This window comes from Saccopteryx leptura, chromosome 4 (genome assembly GCF_036850995.1).
Source record: "Saccopteryx leptura isolate mSacLep1 chromosome 4, mSacLep1_pri_phased_curated, whole genome shotgun sequence".
Classification (NCBI taxonomy): Eukaryota; Metazoa; Chordata; class Mammalia; order Chiroptera; family Emballonuridae; genus Saccopteryx; species Saccopteryx leptura.
Genome location: NC_089506.1, coordinates 192,476,009 through 192,494,706, shown reverse-complemented (window position 1 = coordinate 192,494,706; position 18,698 = coordinate 192,476,009). Strand labels below are relative to the sequence as shown.

The window sequence follows — 18,698 nt, the reverse complement described above, 5'->3', positions numbered from 1 at the left end:
TAAAATCTTAAAGAGGCAATTAGTTTAAAATGAGGTCACTAGGGTAGGACCTAGTCCAATAAAACCAAGGTCCTTATAAGAAGAGGAGATGAGGACACAGAAATGCACAGAGGGAAGACCATATTAGGACACAAGAAGAAGATGGTCACCTGCAAGCCAAGGAAGAAGAAACCGACCCTGCTAACACTTTGATCTTGGACTCCCAGCCTCCAGAACTGTAAGGAAATCAACTTCTGCTGTTAAAACCTCCCAGCCTATGGTATTTTGTTATAATGTCTCAAGCAGGCAAATACAGTGATATTTTATAAGACTCCAGGAATTAGGACCTAGATATCTTTGGGTACATTACCAGCACATTTGCTTTTCATCTCTCTAGAAGAGTATATAACTAATGAAAGCAAGGCATTTATCGTTTTGTTCTTAAAACAGTGTCTATCCTCAGGGAGTTTACATTCTGGTATGGAGAGTCAGACAATAAAAAAAGAAGGCAAGTCTACTTTGCCACATGGGTGCTCTGAAGAAAAAGAAGGCAGGGACAGATGAGAGAGTGCTGCACAGAAGAGATGGCAGTTTTAGAAAGGGGATAAGGGAGGACCTTCTGAGAAGGTGACCTTTGAGTGAAGACCTGAAGGAGATGAGAAAGCCAAGCACACTGATAGTAAGGAAAGAGCATTCCGGGCAGCAAAGACAGCAGACGTGGAGCCTGCAGTGGGGGGAAGGGGCTGCTGCCTACAGAAAGAATGAGGGCCACGTAACCGCAAGTTCCGATGGTGGGCCGAGTAGCAGGATGTGAGGTCAGAACAGCTGTTGCAACTCAGGTAGGGGCTTCTAGGCCATTGAAAGGTATCTGGCTTTGCGCCGGAGTGAGATGAGAACCATTGCAAGATTTTGAGCAGACGTTTGACCTGAACTGACTTAAGAGGATTGTTTTGGCTGCTGTGTGGAGAGAAGGCTGCTTGGAGAGCCAGGGCAGAATCAGGGAGTCCAGTTCGGAAGCTGTGTCGGTAATTTAGGCACCAGCTGCTGGTGGACCTAGGGCACGGCCCCTGGAGGTTGTGAGAAGTGGCTGGACTCTGGGTATCTTCCAGAGGTAGATTCACGGCAGGACTTACTGGTAGATCTGCTATGGCAGGGGTCAGGAACCTATGGCTTGTGAGCCAGATGGAGCTCTTTTGATGGCTGCATCTGGCTCGCAGACAAATCTTTAATAAAAAAATAATAACGTTAAAAATATAAAACATTCTCATGTATTACAATCCATTCATCTCCTACCACTCATGTTCATGGTTGCGGGTGGCTGGAGCCAATCACAGCTGTCCTCCGGGACAACACCAAATTTTTATTGCATAATGCGTAATGTACACGGGTCGTTGTATGGCTCTCATGGAATTACATTTTAAAATATGCAGTGTTCATGGCTCTCTCAGCCAAAAAGGTTCCCGACCCCTGTGCTAGGGGGAGCGGGAGGGGGAGAGGACTCAGAGACTCCTCCAAGCTGCCAGCCTCATCCACTGGAGCTGCTCTTTACTGAGCTGGGGAAGGCAGGGGGTGCGGAGCACATTTTATTGGGTATGGGGCAGGGGTTGAAGGGAAGATCATGCTATGCAGGGATGCCTGTGGGACTTCCAGATAGAGATATTTAGAACTGGCCTTGGGTGTACAAGTCCGCATTTCAGGGGAGAGGTCTAGGCTGGCGGTATCAGTTTGGGAGTTGCCAGTTCATAGGTGGTGTATAAAGCCCTGAACCATGTGAAACCAGCACAGGGATGACCCAGCTGGGGTTGACCAACTTTCAGAGGCCAGAGAACTGATGGGAGACCAGCAAGGGGTATTTTTGTTGAAGGAATAAAGGAAGGAGTGAGCCTCCTTTGCCACTACTCCTGGGTCGGCTGTCATTCCTCACTGACTGTCACAGCAGCCCCCACCAACTTCAGGTCCATTCTCCTCTGTCCTTGGCTCCGCCCTGTCCCCTAGGGTGCTCTCACCGTCCTGCCTCCAGGCCTTCACACAGGCTGTTCTCCCTTCACATGGGCCCAGCCCTCCTCCCTGCTTTATTCTTTACCTGGTAAGTTGCTTTTTGGAACATCATCCTCTATCTCTGAGCATCGTCCTCACCCCTCTCTCTTTTCATCCCAACTCCTCCTGGCACTGTGGGGGTCCTTGCGAACAAGTGCTAGATGGTCCAGTCTGCTTACACCACCGCACTCCCAACAGACAGCGCCCTTGCCGCCTTTCTGGCTTAGGGCTGTGCCACTGGCTATAGGGTCCGCCCTCAGGAGGGCAGATGCAGGCATAGGGTCATGTGGTCCCCGGAAGTGGACTTGGTGGTTTTGGGAAGGAAGTCCAGAATCTGGTATCCAGAGCGTATCTAGAAGGGAGTTGTAAGCATGTTCCAAGGCCCTATGATATTTTGGCCCCGAAGGCAGGGGATGTCCCTATAGCTGGATGCATCTAAGAGCGGTACTGAGTCTCCTGTGCTGCCTGCAGGGGACATTTGTTATGTTTTCTAAAGCACTGAATTGGTGTCTTACATGGCCATGTGTAAGAGTGGGTGTTTCAGAGGAAAACCTGTCTCCTAGTTTTCTTAGGTGGGGCCATTTTCTCCTTTCTGTGGCTGTTCACCAAGGCCAAGGGTTTGGTTTGGGTAGGAGGGTCGCCTTTGCTTACCCCTCCAGCTGTACCCTCAGTGCTCCGAGACTGCCCACCAGGCCCTGTGCTTATCTTAGTCCTATGGGGCAGGGCTGGGGACCGCGTGGCTGGGAAGGTGAGCCCGCCTCCGGAGGAGACCCCCGTTCTGTGGGTAGGCATGTGTGGGGCTGGCTGGCCTTGCTCCTCCTATAAGGGACTTTCACTGTTAAAGGACAACCTGAACTTGGAGAAGGACCCTTCACCAGAAGCCGATGGCTGGGGATTCTGTAAGCCGCCCTCTAAGTACACCTTGAACAGTGGAGGTTCGCGAGGCTGAGCCCTGTTCCCTACCTAGCCCGGGAGCTGACGGCACAGGGCAGATGACAAAGGAGGCCAAGACACACCGTTTCCTTTAAAATGTTTTTATTTATTAGTCTTTTTTGAAGCAGTTAATTCTCTTTTCTTATTTAAAAAAATGTGTGTTTCATCCAGAGTTATACCAAAGTGATTAAAATGAATTTTCTAGTGGGGATATAGCTCCCCAGATCAGAAAAAAAAATTTTTTTTTTTCAATTAACCACAAAAATAAAACCAAGGGAAAACATCAACAGTCAAAAATAATCCCCAAATATCCAGGACAAAAAATAAAATATTTATTGATCTATCACAGCGAGACACAAAGAGATGGGCAGGGAAGGACAGGAAATGCTGTGAAGTACAGTGGCTCAAGGGAGGGAGGGGGATACAGTACTGCATGGGGGGGCCCCGGTTGGGGAGGGGGTTCCTGCCGCCCAGCTGACACAGCCCCTCACACTCTGCAGGGGTGTGTGCGATGGGGCAAAGGCAGGGCACAGACTGCCATGACAGGTTAACCAGGTTGATGGTGGGGGCGCCCAGCCAGCTCGTGGTGCCAGGCGGTCAACTGGGGACAAGGATGGATGGATGGATGGACAGATGGGCGGATGAATTCCACAAGAGAAAGAGGGCCATTCCCATCGGGGCTCTTCTGATATGAAGGTGCCCCAGACATGAGGAATAGCGACTGTTGGGGGAAAGGAGGCCAAGGGGACCAAGAGATGGTGGGACCAAATCCAGCTTGAGGTTGTCGATGCTTGGGTACCAACTGGACCGCAGCCAGGGGTGGGTCCCTGTGGGCAGGGGGAGGTGGGACTGCCCAGGAAGTGTCTGCACCATTTTCAGAGGAGTCCCAGGGAGAAGGCTTCCCAAGGGGCCGTCCTTCCCTCCTCCCTCCCCCGGAAGATGAAAGCACCAGCACTTAGCACCAAGTTCCCCTGGAGATGGAGAGTGTGGAGGGGGAGCTCCTGGGTGGGAAGGGGTGGCCTCTGAAGCAGGGGGCTTCCCAAGGCCCACTCGGCCACTGTTCTCTTGTTTCCTTGTCCTGTGGATTTCCAAGTCCGCCCGGCCAGCCCTGTCCCCTCCAGAGGTGGGGACTTAGGAGGGGGTGTGGGGGAGGGTCACAAGGGTTTACATTCTCCACCAAGCAGTAGCACCAACGTTGATGAGGTCGTGAGTCGGGAGTCTCGGGAAGCTCACTTTCTCTTCCGGCCACAGGACTTCCCCAGGCAGGCTCCACCTGGGTGGGAGGAAGCACATGCAATGGTCAGTCCCACCCCTCCCCATTGCTGCTCAAGCCACTGCCCATTGACCAACTCCAACATCATCACAGTGGGGAACGGAGGCTCCGAGAAGCTACCAGAAGCCTGGGCTCCACCCCAGGCCAAACTCATTATACAAACTCCCACTGGTGGATGGGACCAGGGCTCAAGATGTGGTTGATGAAATCAAGGCTCAGAGAAGGGAAGAGGCCAGGGTATGGGGCCAGGTCCGGGAAGGACTGGGCCTGGACGAGGTCTCTATACTGAGTCCACTGCATCTGGGAAGCCTTAGTGAATGACTCAGAGAAGACCCCATCCCCAGAAATGGTGTGATGAACATGACAGTGCCTCAAATAAGTACACAGGCCCAGAGAGAGGGAGAGCCATACTCATCCACAGTCAGTGGCTGACCTGGGACTGGAACCCAGGGCTCCTGCCCTTTCCCAGTAGAGGGTCTGTCTGATTGGTAAACCTTGTTTCTAATCATCAAGGCACCTTTGTCTGGTAGTAGGGCCTGTAGTTCCTACCCCTATGGGAAATAGACATGGCTTATTACCGCCACCTGGTGGCAGTGAGAGGCCAAGTGGGGTAGGGACAGGTATCTCTGAAGCTCATCCAGGGTGTTTGGAAAGCAATGGGATAGTGCCTCAGGCGTCACGAGGCACCCTGGAAAGGGTCAGGCTGCTCTTGCCTCTGCCTCTCCCAGCCATGGCCTTGCCTCAGCTGCCTCATCTGTGTGGTGGGGAGTTGGGGGGGGGGGGGAGTGGAGGGAATCCACAGTCTGAGCAACTGCAGGGATGGAGCTGGGGCTTCCGTGGGTCTCCACTGGGAGGAACTTGGGAGACGGTGATCGGGACCCACCCCACACACTTCCAGACGCATGTATGCATTTTGAGCAAGGGTATGGCTCAGTGCCAGGTAGTGCCCTCTGCCCAGCCTGGGCACCTTGGACTCCCTGCCCACCCTTCAGTGTTCCCTAAACTCTAGGGCTCCCATTGTCTCCTACATTTTCTCTCTCTATCTTTGCCCTGAGTTCTTTCCTCTCCTCCTTCCTTCTCTTTCCCTTGGCTCCTTCCTGCAGGGGCCATGTGGGCAGCAGGGAGGCAGGACTGCTAGACAAGGCCAGGCCGGGGTGAGTGTGGAGGGTCCTGGGCCTACTCCCAGGTCTGATCATCTGTGTCAGAGGCAGAAGAAAGGATGGGTGAAGTTTCCAGCTCCTCCAGCCTCCTGACTCCCGGCCAGGCCTAGTCCACACGTGCTTCCCCCTCTCCCAGACTGATGGGGCTCTGCCCCTGCCTCTGCCCTGCCCTCCCTGCTCTCTCCTGGGGGTGGGGACTCTACTCACCTTGGTATCCTAGGGCTCCCAGGGCCCCTCCATAGGCCTTGGGAGGTTTGCCTGTGGATGGAAAGGTGGGGGTTGGGGGGTGGGGTCAGGCTTTCCTGCATCTCTCAGAACTCGGGCTATGGAGGGCCTCAATCCTGTCACAACAGGTTCTGAAGGCCTTGTGGATCGGATCTTCACACGGAGGTCCGAGCAGCTGGCGGATGCCCCCTCCCACCACGGCCAGACCCCAGCCTCAGCTGGGATCGGGGAGGTTTTGGCTTCCCTGTCTACCTGCTGGGTACACCTTGCTCTTCCCTTAGCTCCTTTCTTTTTCTATGGGAACCTGTCAATCTCTCCACTTAGACCCCAAGCTCAAGCATGACCCAGGTCCCTGTCTCACTCCTGGTGTCTAGTCAAGTGCCAGGCTGGGAGCCCCAGGAATCAGGATCCTTGCCCCCTGTCCCCACATCCCAGGGCTGAGTGAGCTTTCAGCTTCTGTGACTCCCCTCAAGCCCCCACACCGGAGGGCCAGCCGAGGGCTGCGGCCATACTAGCCACTCCCTCAACAGGACTCCTCTCCCACCCCAGTAAAGGAGCGCAGGGCCTTGCTGAAAGTGGGGCCCCGCTTTCTTCTTGCAGACTCACCGCCAACTCCCAGGCCCCCAGCTCCACCACCTGCAAGGCAAGGAAAGGGGCTATGAGAGCCGCTTCTGGGAGCCCGCCACGCTACCCTGGCAGCATGGGCCTCTCCTGAGGGGGCTCTATTCTGGGGCTTGGGTACTGGAAGCCCTGGCTCTGCCTCACTCACTGTGTGACCTTGGCAAGTGTCTGCCACTGCAGGAGCCTCACTTTACCCAGTCTGGAACATGACAGTTTAGAAAAGCTGATACTCCCTGACCTTGCAGGGGAGGAAGAGAAGAATAAGGGGGAGCCCAGCCTAGTGTAAGCTGACATGGGGTCCGTCTAGGGGCTTGGCTCAGCCCTCCTGAGCGGGAGGTGAGCGGGGAGGGAAGAGGAGGGCCGGAGCTGCAGCACAGGGCCCAGGGCAGAGGCCAGGGCGTACCTGGGAAAATAGGAGACAGTCCAAAGCCAGGTCTTGCAACTCCTGCAGGAGGGATGTGGGTTGGCACAGGGCAGGCCTTGCTTTGGCCTCGTCCCCTCTTCTTCTCTGCCCAGGACCACCTCCTCCCTGCTGCCCACCCTCCTCCTCCTCCATAACCAGAGTGCCTTTCTTCACAAACCTTGTCCCTGCCTGGCATCCTGGTGTGGAGCCCCGTAGCCTCGGTTTGTTGCTGTCTGAGGCCCCCAGTGCACCCCCAACCCTGAGGCCTGCCCCTCTACCCAGGATGTCTCCTTTCCTGGATCGTCCCTGCCACCCTCTCTCTTGTGTCCTTGTGCTAGCTCCAGCTCCAGGCCTTCCCCTCCCATCCAACAGGCGTGCTCTAGACTCTGGCAGAGCTGAGGGTTTCAGAGCAGAGATGGCCCTACCTGCACCTGGGAATGGCCTGGCAGCTCCTAGGACACCTCCAAGGCCAGCGGCACCTGAGAATAGGGCAGGTGGGGGTTGGGACAAAGCATAGCCTAAGGGGCCCTGAGCATCCCCTCTGGGTTCTGGGGCCAGGGCGGTCCTGAACAGGCTGTCGGAGTACTTTGAGCAGGACTGAGGCCTGAGGCAGGTGGGATGGGGTGCTCAGGATGGGGAGTATTAGCAACCCACAGGCCTGGGCAGGAGCGGGGCAGCAGGGAGCCACTCACCATATTTGGCGGCTTTAGCAGCTGCAGCTGGGGACACACCTGGGGAGATGGGGTACATGAGGGCTCAGGAACATCCCTTCCCTCCCAGTCATGTCCCCTTTCTGACCTGTTCACCATTTACCATCTGCCCACCAACTCATCCTTCTACCATCCTTCTACCATCCCTCCACCCCTCCTTCATCCATCTTTCCAAAAGTCTTTATTAAGCTCCTACTGTGTGTCCAGCCTTGTGGCGCACACAGGAAGAGGTAGGGGGACACAATGATGACCCCAAAAGGAGTGAAATGTCAACACAAGGCCCGCCAGATGGCAGAAACTTTGAAAAAGTAATTCTCTCCAAGCTTTGGTTTTCTTCTCTAGAAAAGGGGCATAACCATTAATATCCTAATGACGTGGTCATGTGGGTTGAAGGAGAGAGGAGAGGGAGGGGGTTGGGAAGCAGCTGGCGCTCCCGCTTGCTCCAAGGCCCGTTCTAAATGCTGTAGGAGCCCAGGGAAGGGGGCTGGCCCACCACAACTTTGGCAGATGAAGTGGGATTGGACTGGGGGGGAGAGAAAATAGCTTGAGCAAGATGTGCAAGGTAGGAAGGAAAGTCTCTCTCCCTCTTCCTCTACACACACACACACACACACACACACACACACACACACACACACACCATCAACTCACTGATTCCAGAGCAGACCCTTACCTCCAAAGCCCCCAGCCCCTGGGACACCCCCAAGTCCTCCAACTCCTAGTCCTCCAGCTCCTAGTCCTCCAGCTCCGAGCCCACCAGCTCCGAGCCCGCCGGCTCCCCCCAGGCCTGCAGAGAGAGCTGTGTGTTAAAACTCCGCTGGGGGGACCCACGCTGCCCATCCGTGGAGAGCTGAACCTTTTGTCCCAGGACCCAGGTGGAGCCTGAGCTTCCGGGGCCTCTGCAAGGGCAGCAGGCCCAGGAGGCGGGCTGGGCCCTGGGGAGACAATGCCCCGCAGGCCTCAGAGGCGGGTCAGGGAATAGTGTTCCACATCGCACGGTCAGAGGGGCCCCCAACCCTGGGGCCTGATGGCCGCCCCCACCTCTGCACAGTGCTCACCAAATTGGGCAGCTTTGGCAGCAGCCTTGCCGGCAGCAGCCAAGGCAGCAGGTCCGGCTCCTAGGGACACAGAGGGACAATTCAGGGGGCAATTCTCCCTGAGTCAGTCTCCCTTCCTGCCCAGCCTGGCCTGGGGTTTCAACTCACCTGCCAAACCACCTGGGACACCGGCTCCACCAAGACCTCCAACCCCTGCAAGAGCACCAGGACCGCCTGCTCCTGAGGAGAGGGACAGAGAGTCAACCCCCCCATTTCTGAAGGACAGAGTCTCCCTGACCCGGGGCTATGAGTCAAGCAGGCAGGTGGCTGAGGCCATGTGACCCAGTGGAAGGAGCACTGGGTAGAAGTCCATTCCCAGACACCTTGGCCTGTGTCCCGAACCAGTCAGGCAAGAGTGGGCTCCCTTGAGCCTTGGCCTGCTCATTTTTTCTCCATTCCCCTGGGCTGGCACTGGAGCTGCAGGTGGCCACAAGCTGCCGAGGGGAAGAGACTAATCTCAGATTCGGACAGCCCTGGGTTTGAATCCTGGTTTCTCCACTCATTAGAATCGTCACCTCTCTGAGCTGCAAAGCCCCATCTCTCCAAAGGAGATGATGATCTTAACCCACTCGCCCTACAGGTGTTTGGAGCATGAGAGAGCACACCATCTGTGAATGTACTCTGAACCACTGTCCAGAGCAGCACTGTTAAGAATTGCAGCAGCAGGCGTTCCGCAGTTCTCAGTGCTTCCCGCAGACTAGCCTGCTCATTATTTACTGCAACACAATGGATAATAAGGTGGACCCTATTATCATCCCCATTTTGCAGATGAGAAAATTGAGGCACAGCAGAGGTTAAGCAATATGCTCAAGGTCCCACAGGCAGGAAATGGCTCTGGAGCCTGTACCCTTAACTGCTTTGTTTCCCTGGCAATGTCTGCTAGACTCAAACTAGCAGAGCAGCCAGCAAGGAACAGGAGAAGGGGCTGTGGTCACCAGGCCCGCCAGGGGTGGGGGCTCAGGAAGCCGGGATTTTCCGAGGTGGAAACTGGCCCCAAGTGGACTGGCCGGGGCTGGTTGGTGTTTCCCTGGCAGAGACCCCAGCCTGGCTCCCAAGAGGCCAGGAATTCAGGGGCCACAGACAGTGTGGGTCTGGCCAGCTAGGGCTGCGGAGTGCCAAGTGGAGGGGCAGGTATGTCTGCCACGTCCTCGTGGCTCGTGGCAGGCGCAGCCATGCTGACAGGGAGGTGGCCGGAGAGCCGGGGCCTCTGCTGGCTAGGAGGCAGAAGCTGCCTAGCTGACAGCAACCCTGGCCCCTCTGTGGCCCTGTGGCCCACAGAAATGTGAAGGCCAGAGGTACCTTAGGAACCACAGTCTTCACAGAAGTGTAACTGTGCCCAGGGAGGTTGGAGATGTGAGGGGCATGTTTGGTTGTCCCAGGGCTGGAGGCTCACTAGGCAATTAGTGGGCAGGAGCCAGGTCTGCTGAGCTGCCATGAATGTGTCCTAGAAACTGCCTTTTTCCATCCCGACCGGGATATCCTGGCCCTGCGCTGCAGACTCCGGGCACGGGGCCCCGGCTCAGAGAGGGGCAGTGGGTGGCCAGGGGTGGGGGTGCAGCAGTGGAACCAACGTGGTCAGAGGTGGTCAGTGTGTGGGGGCACTCACCATATTTGGCTGCTTTAGCTGCAGCCAGGGTTCCAGGTCCTGCAGGAAAAGGAAAAGGGAGGTAGTCAGTAGCCACGCTCTGTGTTTGGGGGTTCTGCTTCCTCCTGGGAGCCCTCTCTGCCTTCCTTGGCCTTCTTTGCTTCTCTCAAACCCTCAAGCCATGACTCCCCAGCCAAAAGCTCTCCCTGCCAGTTAGATCAGATCTCTAGTATCTAACCATGGCTCTGCCCATCTGGTTTGGGGGTGCTTCCATCAGCCCTCCCATTCCCTCGTATCTAACCATGCTTCTGCCCATCTGGTTTGGGGGTGCTTCCGTCAGCCCTCCCGTTCCCTTCAGGTCCGGTGTGGTCTGCCTGAGGCTGGATGCACAGCAGGCTCAGTCACTCCCAGGTGAAGAGCTGGAGCTCCTAGTGGCTGCCTTGCCACAGCGCACTGCTGAAGGGGAGCCAGGCTGCCCCCCCCCAAGTCTGTGGAGCCCAAGGACCTTCAGCTTCTTTCCCTGTATGGTGGGCTTCTTTTCAGCTTGTAGCCTGTGACTCTTCCACTGAGGAGGTAGCAACTCTGACAACTGACAGCCTGAGGTTTCCTCACCTGGCCTGTCCCCTATCTGTTACCCTGGTCACCTCTGACTGCTCACGAGAACCTAATGAGGACTTTATTAAAAGCCCCCGGATAAGGTTCTAGGGGATGTGTTAGAAGGGGAGAGGTTTTTATTTTCTGAGCTCAGGGGTCATTCTCTCCAGCCTAGAAGGCCCCTCACCTGCACCTGCCCCAAAACCAGGAACGCCAGCACCAGGTCCAAAACCAGGAACGCCAACACCAGGTCCAAATCCAGGAACGCCAACACCAGGTCCAAATCCAGGAACACCAGCACCAGGTCCAAATCCAGGAACGCCAGCACCAGGTCCGAATCCTGGAAGCCCAGCTGCAGCCCCTGGGAAAGATGGGCAGTGGGGTGGCGACGCCCGTGTGGGCGTGTCCTTCCCAGGGAGCTACGTCAGGTCCCCAGGGAAGGGGACCAGACCCCTTTAATCTACCCTCTGTGCTGCCGTCAGAATGGCCTTCTGACCACCAAGCTGAGCCCTCCCCGGCCGGCATTCAGGGCTGCCCATGCAGTACACCGCTTTCCTTGCCAGCCTCACCTCCCTCTTGGATGAACTCACTGAATTCTCCCAGCCACCTCTGCAGCAGATGCCATCGACACCCACTTGTCACACACAAGGATGGAAAACTCAGAGGTCACTCAGCTAGCGTGGGGCTCAGGATTCCAACCTGGGTCTCCCTTATGCTAAATCTGCTTTTCCAACCCCTCTGCCAACTGCCTTGGGACCCCCAAGCCTGCATGGTGGGCCTGAGAGGCTGAGTATTGTATGGCCTGGCTCCCACTCGGGTTGTGCTTGGCCCGCGTGGGCTTGGTGGGGTGCGGGGTGCGGGTGGGGCAGCCAAGCAGGACACTCACGGAGCTGGGCTTTGGCGGCGGCCTTAGCAGCAGATTTGGCTGCAGCCGGGGTCCCTGCTCCTGGAAGAAAAGGGAGGGGCGCGTCACGGATGTCATCCATGGAGGATTCAGAGGGTCCTCAGGCCCATTTTCTCACCCAGCTCACCTGCAACACCGCCAGGGCCAATGCCAATGCCGGGAACCACGCCAGCACCGGGTCCGAGGCCGGGAACCACGCCAGCGCCAGGGCCGATGCCGGGAACCACGCCAGCGCCGGGTCCAATGCCGGGAACCACGCCAGCGCCGGGGCCTAACCCTACAAGAGTGAGAACGAACCCTTAGCCCAGTTCCAACCAAGGACAGAGGCCAAGGGGAAGAGCAGCAAAGTGGGAATCAGGAGCCTTAGGTTTCATCCCAGCAGGGGCACGGCACTGCTGGGTGACCTGGGGCAAATTACTTTCCCCTGATGTATTTCAGCTTCCTCATTCCTAATATGAGGTATGTGTAGGATCAGGAGTTCTTGACCTTTGGGGGGCCAAGTGCCTGTTTGAGATCTTGGAGGGTGGTGGAGGCAGAGTTATGTAATAAAGGATGCCCTGCAAGACAGGCAGACACGGGTTCAAGGCTCAGCTCAACCACCACTCCGCTCTGTGACTGGGAAAGATACCTAAGCTTTCAGAACTTCAGTTTCCATGTCTGTGAAATGGGAATAATGGTACCCACTTCATAAAGTCGTCGTCAGCACATGGCAGCTTTATGTAAGAGGGGTCGTTTGTCAGACGTGAGTTTGGGGGTCAGTGGACCTGAAGTTAAGATTTCTCTGGTCTAGACAGCCCTAGATTTTCTGATCTGAATCTTGCTGCCCCCAGATCTTTAAAGCCAAGGCGTGTAGATGCCCTGGCCCAGGCCTGGCTGACAGGTGAGCTCTAAGGTGGGTCTACTGCCATTTGCTACATTCAGGAAGGTGTGGGCACCAGGGGCTGCTGGGGTGGCCCTCAGATGTATTAAGAGATGGAAAACCTTGTCAGGGAGCAAGAAATACTGCCATCGAGGTAGGCGGGAACCCAGAGGAGCCCAGTTTGAGTTCCAGAATGGGGACAGGCCCCAGCAAGACACAGGGACAGCAGGGGCTTAGGGAAGGGTGGCGAGGTTTGTACTGAGGGGCTCACCTCTCTGCTATCCTAATCAGAGACTTTACCCACACCCCTAGAAGTGTTTAGGCGGGTCAGAAGGCCCACAGTGAGAGTGTGGCAGCCTGAGGGTGCGGGACACCAGAGCAGAGGACCTGAGAGAGCACTGCTTTGGGGTGAGCCCTGGGAGCACCCTTGAGGCAGGTCACTTACCAAACTGGGCAGCTTTGGCGGCAGCTGCAGCAGCTGCAGCTGCTGGGGTCCCAATTCCTGGAAATGTAAAGAGAGGAGATTAGGGAGGGGTCCCCTGCCCCCCCCCCCATTGTGGAAAGGCCTCCCAGAGTCCCCCTTTAGGGAACTACCCCTCTCCCAGAAGACCCTCTCCATGATGCCTCCTCACACTGGAGACGAGAGGGAAGCATTGAGAGCCCAGCCCGAGGCAGGCCACGTGGGTTCCAGGCTGGCTCTGAGGAGCAGCCACGTGGTGCCCTGCTGTGTCCCTTCACCAAAAGCAGCTCAGAGACTGCGACAGTTGGCTTGGACTGCGGTAGTGGTGAAGCAAAGCCACTGGGCGGAGGCCTAGATCCCCTCCAAGCCTCTGTCTAAAGGATTTGTGACGTTTTCTGCTTAAAGGTGATGTTAATTTAAAAAATTATATTAATTGTGTCTGTATCCAAAATTATATCATTTTGGAGTGAAACTCAAAAGAGGAATTTTCTCCCAGAAAGCAGGAATATAGAAAAGAAATCTTCTGGTGAGAAAAAACAACCAAGGAAGGTTGTATCTTAATCACACTGTAACTCTTAATTTCTTCCCTTTGGCCTCTGACTGGTGGAGGAGAAAGACTGCCGGGAAACCAAACGGTGACACAGGCTCTTCCACCAGATCAGGAGCAGAAAGAACTCTGAAGTGAGGCCACCCAACCCTGACAGAACAGAGCTCCAGCACCCAGCCGGCTGCCATCCGGATGTCCTGAGAAGCCCCATGGAATTCCATAAAGGGTCTCCCCTTCAAACTAGGGGACATTGCTTTCTCTCCTCCCCATCTCTGGGCTCAGTCTTGCCATCTATAAAATGGTTCCTTTGGCCTGAGTCAAATCCAGGGCCTGTCTCTGGGTTGGGGACACAGCTTACCTGGCACCCCACCAGCTCCCGGCACACCTGGGACTACGCCTCTAGCACCTGGCACCAGCCCTCCCAAGGCTCCTGCTCCTCCAGCACCTAGAGGAGTAAAGAGCATCCCGCTCTGCCCTGGAAGCCCCCCCCCCTCCTTGAGGAAGCAGAGGGTGGGGTGGGGTGGGGAACAGAATGGCTGCAGCGAGCACCTTTCACTTGACAGTTTGGGGTGGGGTGATAAGCTGGGCACTAGTAATCCTAATGGTGTGTAATCAAAAAGGGCAGAAAAATTTACTGTCGCTTTGGAAGCTAGGGCCAGGGGCTTCCGATCATGGCCCAGGCCATTTCAGCCCCGGAGGCCTGAGTGTGAGCTTGCTCTTTCCTCAAGCTGGAGAATGCTCTGAGCTCAGAGCCTGGGCCCCATGGCAGGGTGGGACTGGGGTGCAGAGGAGGGGAGGGCACTGCCCAGGGTATGGGGGCAGGCAGTGGGGGCAGGGCACTCACCGTACTTGGCTGCCTTGGCCGCTGCTGCCTGGGCTGCAGCTATTTTGAAATGGAAGAGAAAAGAGACCCTTAGAAACCTTGCAGGACCTCAGTGGGGCTGTGCTGTTGGTTCTCCTGCCCCGAAAAGCACCGCAGGCCCTTCTCCCTGTGCTCTCGCCAACTCCTCCCTGAGCACAGTGAAGCCCGGTCAAGGCTCCCCCACTCCCTCTTCAGCCCTACAGAAGAGAAGCCCCCATGCCCTCTCCCGGCTTCCCCAGAAGGAACTAGGGCTCACGGGAAATGCCAGCTCCAGGGACAGCTCCAGGGATAGCTCCAGGGACAAGCCCGGGGACAGCTCCAGGCACAACTCCAGGAATGGCTCCAGGGACACCTCCAACTCCAGCTCCAAGTCCACCGTAGCCTGGTAGGCCTCCGAAAGTGGGAATACCTCCAACTCCCACTCCAGCTCTGCCCCCTGTGGAAGGAGAATAGGGTAGAAAGGGATCTCCGTGACAGAGGCTGGGAGAGCCGGGGCGGACGGTGCTGGTAGACTGGGAAAGTGGGTGCAAGCCTCCCCCAAGCCTTGAGCACAAAAAACCATAGAGTGCCTGGGCCCCCACCAGCCTTTTCTAGGAAGCCTTTACTGACACCCCAGTAAGCATTTCCCCAACCCCTCTCTTTTCTGATTGGGATAGGGCTCCTTTGTTGGTGATGGAGAGACTGTGGGAAGGTCTCATTTCCCCGGCCAGGCTTGGGCTCCTCCGAGAGGGCCCCTGGCTGGGGCAGGGAGGGTCAGAGACACCATCCCCGCTGGGAATGCCATACAAGGACTCTCCTATCACTCAGCCCATGGCCTCATTGTGGGAGACCACTGGAAGAGACATCATCCTGGAGCCCAACAGGTCCAAGTTCCTAGCTCTGCCAGTGGCTCGCCGTGTGACCCTGAGCAAGTCATCCCCCTTCTCTGGCCAGAAGAGGGTGGGGCAGAGCTATTAGCACACTCACCGAATTTGGCTGCTTTGGCAGCTGCTTTAGCAGCTGCAGCTGGTGACACAACCCCTGGAGAGACCAAAAGGACACAAATGATCAGGAGAGAATGGAGAAGAGATGCTCAATATATATTCTACTGTCCACCCATCTGTCCAGTTTTTCTTCTTTCTACCTATCAAGCCAACCCAATGGCTGTCAATTCATCTATTTACCCATGCATTTTTATCCATCTGTGTATTTAACCACACAGTCATCTACCCACTTACCTACCTATGTGTTTGTCCATTTGTCTATCTTTAGACTTTAATCCAACCACTCAACTACTTATCTCTCTGTCCATCCATCCATCCATGCATCCATTCATCATTCTAACCACTTATCTAGTCCCTCACCTGCTTTTCCATCTTTTTATTTACCCATTCATTTCTCCATCCACTATTTTTCCATATCTATTCATTCATGTATTCATCCATCCTTGTGTCTGTCCATTCATCCTCTTATCCATCAACTTATCTACATAGCCATATGGCCACTCACCCACATACCCAGCTTTTAATCTATCTATCTATCTATCTATCTATCTATCTATCTATCTATCTATCTATCTATCCATCCATCCATCTATTTATTGATAGATTGATCCATCCATCCATCCATCCATCCATCCATCCACCCACCCATTCACCCATTTATCCACCATTTACTGAGCATCTATTCAGCTAAGGTCTGGGAACATAGAAATAAAAAAGACATGGTTCCTTTCCCCAGGAGCACACTGACAGCCAGAAGTGAGTTGGAGAAGACAATGCTGACAGTAACTAGTTAGGAGGTTGTTATAGCCCAAGGGAGAGAAGATGAGTCATGGCCAAGGGTTTGGGAAATGAAGATAGATGGGTGAAGTGTTAGGGAGAATCCAAAAGGCTTGGCAATAGTTTTAATATTTCTCTCTTACACACACACACACACACACACACACACACACACACACACACACACACCCCAACTCCTTGGTCTACCCATAATACCTGGGACTCCAACACCTGGGACCCCAACACCTGGGACTCCAACACCTGGGACCCCAATGCCTGGGACTCCAACACCAGGGATTCCAACACCTGGGACTCCAACACCAGGGACTCCAATGCCAGGAACTCCAATGCCAGGAACTCCAACGCCAGGAACTCCAACGCCAGGAACTCCAACACCAGGGACTCCAACTCCTGGGCCACCAGGCACCAAGCCTCCAGGAGCTCCTGTGGAAGGAAAGGATTGTTCTGACCTAGATGCTGTGGGAACCTCAGAGGGCCTCCAAGGGTATGACTCTGGGGAGCTGTGGGAGTGGTCATGAATACAGGATCTTAGGGGGGCTGGTATTGCCTACAGAGCTCTAACGGTTTGGGTCTGTGGGTGGGAAGAACATGGTCTATGTCTAAAGCAAATTCAGAGCATACCATTAGCACCCAGGCAGTTGGTACAGCAGCTATGAGTTGGCCTAGGGATTAGGATGGGAGGAGCCAGATGCTCCTCAGGGGTCCCCCCAACCACTGCTGAGCCAATCAGCAGAGAACAACAGAGAAGGCAAGGCAGAGTAGCCAGAATGGGCAAAGGGAGGTTGGAGGAGGTGGAAGGGAAGTTTCCACAGATGAACGAAAGCGAAGTTCATTTAGCCTTAGAGGACAGAGGTCTCCAAGGCTCCCCAGAGGCCTGGGCAGGCCCCACGGGTCTGAGGGTAGGCTGGAGCCCCAGACCTGCCTCCCCTGGGGGAACTCACCATATTTAGCTGCCTTAGCAGCTGCCTTTGCAGCAGCAGCTGGAGTCCCGACCCCTGGAGAGACAACCACAGAGGGTAAGGTCTTTCCCTGGTGGCCTTCTAAAGGACACCCCCACCCCCTGCTGGAAAAGACACTACCTGCAATGCCTCCGATCCCAGGAATTGCTCCAGCCGCACCAGGAATGCCGCCGCCTCCAACACCAACACCAGGGAGAACCCCAGCTCCTCCGGCACCTGCTGGGGTGGGAACGGTGCAGATGCAGCTCTCAGGGCCCCTCCTAAGGCTGGGATGGAAGGCCACTGGGATGCTGGCATTCTAACTAGCACAATCTCCTCTGGGAATGAGGCCCAGGCATCTCTGGCTGGGCCTGCTGGAGAAGGCCCCCACCCCACTGTTCATTGACTCACCCCCAAAGTGTCCATTTCAACACGCTCATTAAGGGACTTGTATGTTTTCAGACAAATCCCATTCTAATCACTGCCACATACTGAGAAACCACAAGCGGCCGCTCCCAGGGCCAGAGGGGCCCCTGTAGGAATGTTCAAGGCTTCCTCTCCCTGTGTTCCGAAGACTCGGCCAAGTTTGTAATCCAAGAGCCTGGCTGCCTGGCTCTGGCAGCCCCTCGCCGCCCTGCTCTCCTGCTCCTACATTCCACCCTTAGGGGCCTAGAGGGAGGGCCTGTGGGGCCTCCTCGGGGCAGGCCTCCAGCTCAGTGCTTCCCTCCACATTCTTGCCCCTTGGCTGGTGGGCAGATGTTTTCTACCCACCATGGCTACAGGAAGGGCTCCCCTGGCACTGGGAGTGAAGGTGAGGACTTTAGTCCCAGTGATCTGACCCTGAACGGGGACTATCTGGGGCAGGGGGGACCGTTTCACTCTGCTCACCGCACGGGCACAGGGAATGCCGTGCCCTGTCTGCCAGCCAAGGGATCATGAGCTTGACAAACTAATTAAAAATTTTATAGTACACATTAAATTGATACTAAACTATCAAATTTTTAAATGCTCATATAGGTCCACCTAAAACGATCATTCTACCCACCATAGTACCCATTCCCTCTGCATGGGCTCCTTCTTCCTGTTTTAAACACAGGGCAAACTCCACCTATATTTTAAGATCTCAGTCAAATGTCATTTTCTCTAATTTTCTTTAGCCCGGTAGAAATCATATCTCCCTCTTCTCAACGCACGTAACAATGTCCACAGTCTCAAGCAGAACTCCTATCTGTCCCCAGTCTCTCAAATGAATGGGTGGGTAGATGGAAGGAAGTTGGGAGTGAGGGAGGGATGGATAATTAGATGGGTGAGTGGATGGATGAATGGAAGAAAGAATGGAGGGATGGAGAAATGAAAGGATGGAGGGATGGAGGAGTGAATGAAGGGAGAAAAGGAGAGAGGGAAGGAAAGGGAGGGAGGGAAGATGGAAAGGGCAGTGGAGGGAAGAATAAATGAATGGGTGAGTGGAGGGAGAGAAGAATAAAAAAGTTGGACACATGGGGTGGGCTGGGAGGGGCTGCCTTGGTTAGTGATCTGACGTGCTGTCAGTGGTAACAGGGTGGAGAGCTGGGGGCTGGAGGCTAGCTGCTAGGGTCTCCAGGGGTACTCACCAAACTTCGCTGCTTTAGCTGCAGCTGCGGCAGCCTGGGGGCCGACCCCTGTGGGAGGGGAAAGGGACAGACTGAAAAGTGTGCCCCCGAGTCTCCAGAGCCCTCCTGTTTCAGCCCTGA

At 55.4% G+C, this 18,698-nt stretch overlaps 1 protein-coding gene across 4 annotated transcripts in view; it reads right to left on the bottom strand.

Moving 5' to 3' along the window:
- Positions 1 to 3,077: 3,077 nt before the first annotated feature.
- ELN (elastin) overlaps positions 3,078 to 18,698 on the bottom strand; it is a 31,965-nt gene continuing 16,344 nt past the window's right edge. Inside the window, exons 16-38 of one of the 4 annotated variants that reach the window (XM_066382400.1) lie at positions 18,579 to 18,626; positions 17,110 to 17,208; positions 16,972 to 17,025; positions 16,427 to 16,453; positions 16,226 to 16,342; positions 15,216 to 15,269; positions 14,506 to 14,685; positions 14,232 to 14,270; positions 13,746 to 13,832; positions 12,826 to 12,882; positions 11,649 to 11,798; positions 11,504 to 11,563; positions 10,805 to 10,978; positions 10,045 to 10,083; positions 8,547 to 8,618; positions 8,400 to 8,459; positions 8,015 to 8,128; positions 7,324 to 7,362; positions 7,057 to 7,110; positions 6,632 to 6,673; positions 6,214 to 6,243; positions 5,590 to 5,640; positions 3,078 to 4,222 (exon numbers count right to left, since the gene is read on the bottom strand). In XM_066382400.1, coding sequence (XP_066238497.1) covers positions 4,179 to 4,222; positions 5,590 to 5,640; positions 6,214 to 6,243; positions 6,632 to 6,673; positions 7,057 to 7,110; positions 7,324 to 7,362; positions 8,015 to 8,128; positions 8,400 to 8,459; positions 8,547 to 8,618; positions 10,045 to 10,083; positions 10,805 to 10,978; positions 11,504 to 11,563; positions 11,649 to 11,798; positions 12,826 to 12,882; positions 13,746 to 13,832; positions 14,232 to 14,270; positions 14,506 to 14,685; positions 15,216 to 15,269; positions 16,226 to 16,342; positions 16,427 to 16,453; positions 16,972 to 17,025; positions 17,110 to 17,208; positions 18,579 to 18,626 — 1,691 coding nt within the window. In that variant the 3' untranslated portion in view covers positions 3,078 to 4,178. Of the gene's footprint in view, positions 4,223 to 5,589; positions 5,641 to 6,213; positions 6,244 to 6,631; positions 6,674 to 7,056; positions 7,111 to 7,323; positions 7,363 to 8,014; positions 8,129 to 8,399; positions 8,460 to 8,546; positions 8,619 to 10,044; positions 10,084 to 10,804; positions 10,979 to 11,503; positions 11,564 to 11,648; positions 11,799 to 12,825; positions 12,883 to 13,745; positions 13,833 to 14,231; positions 14,271 to 14,505; positions 14,686 to 15,215; positions 15,270 to 16,225; positions 16,454 to 16,971; positions 17,026 to 17,109; positions 17,209 to 18,578; positions 18,627 to 18,698 lie in introns of all 4 variants that reach the window. The other 3 variants (XM_066382398.1, XM_066382397.1, XM_066382399.1) reach the window with 3 other exon arrangements.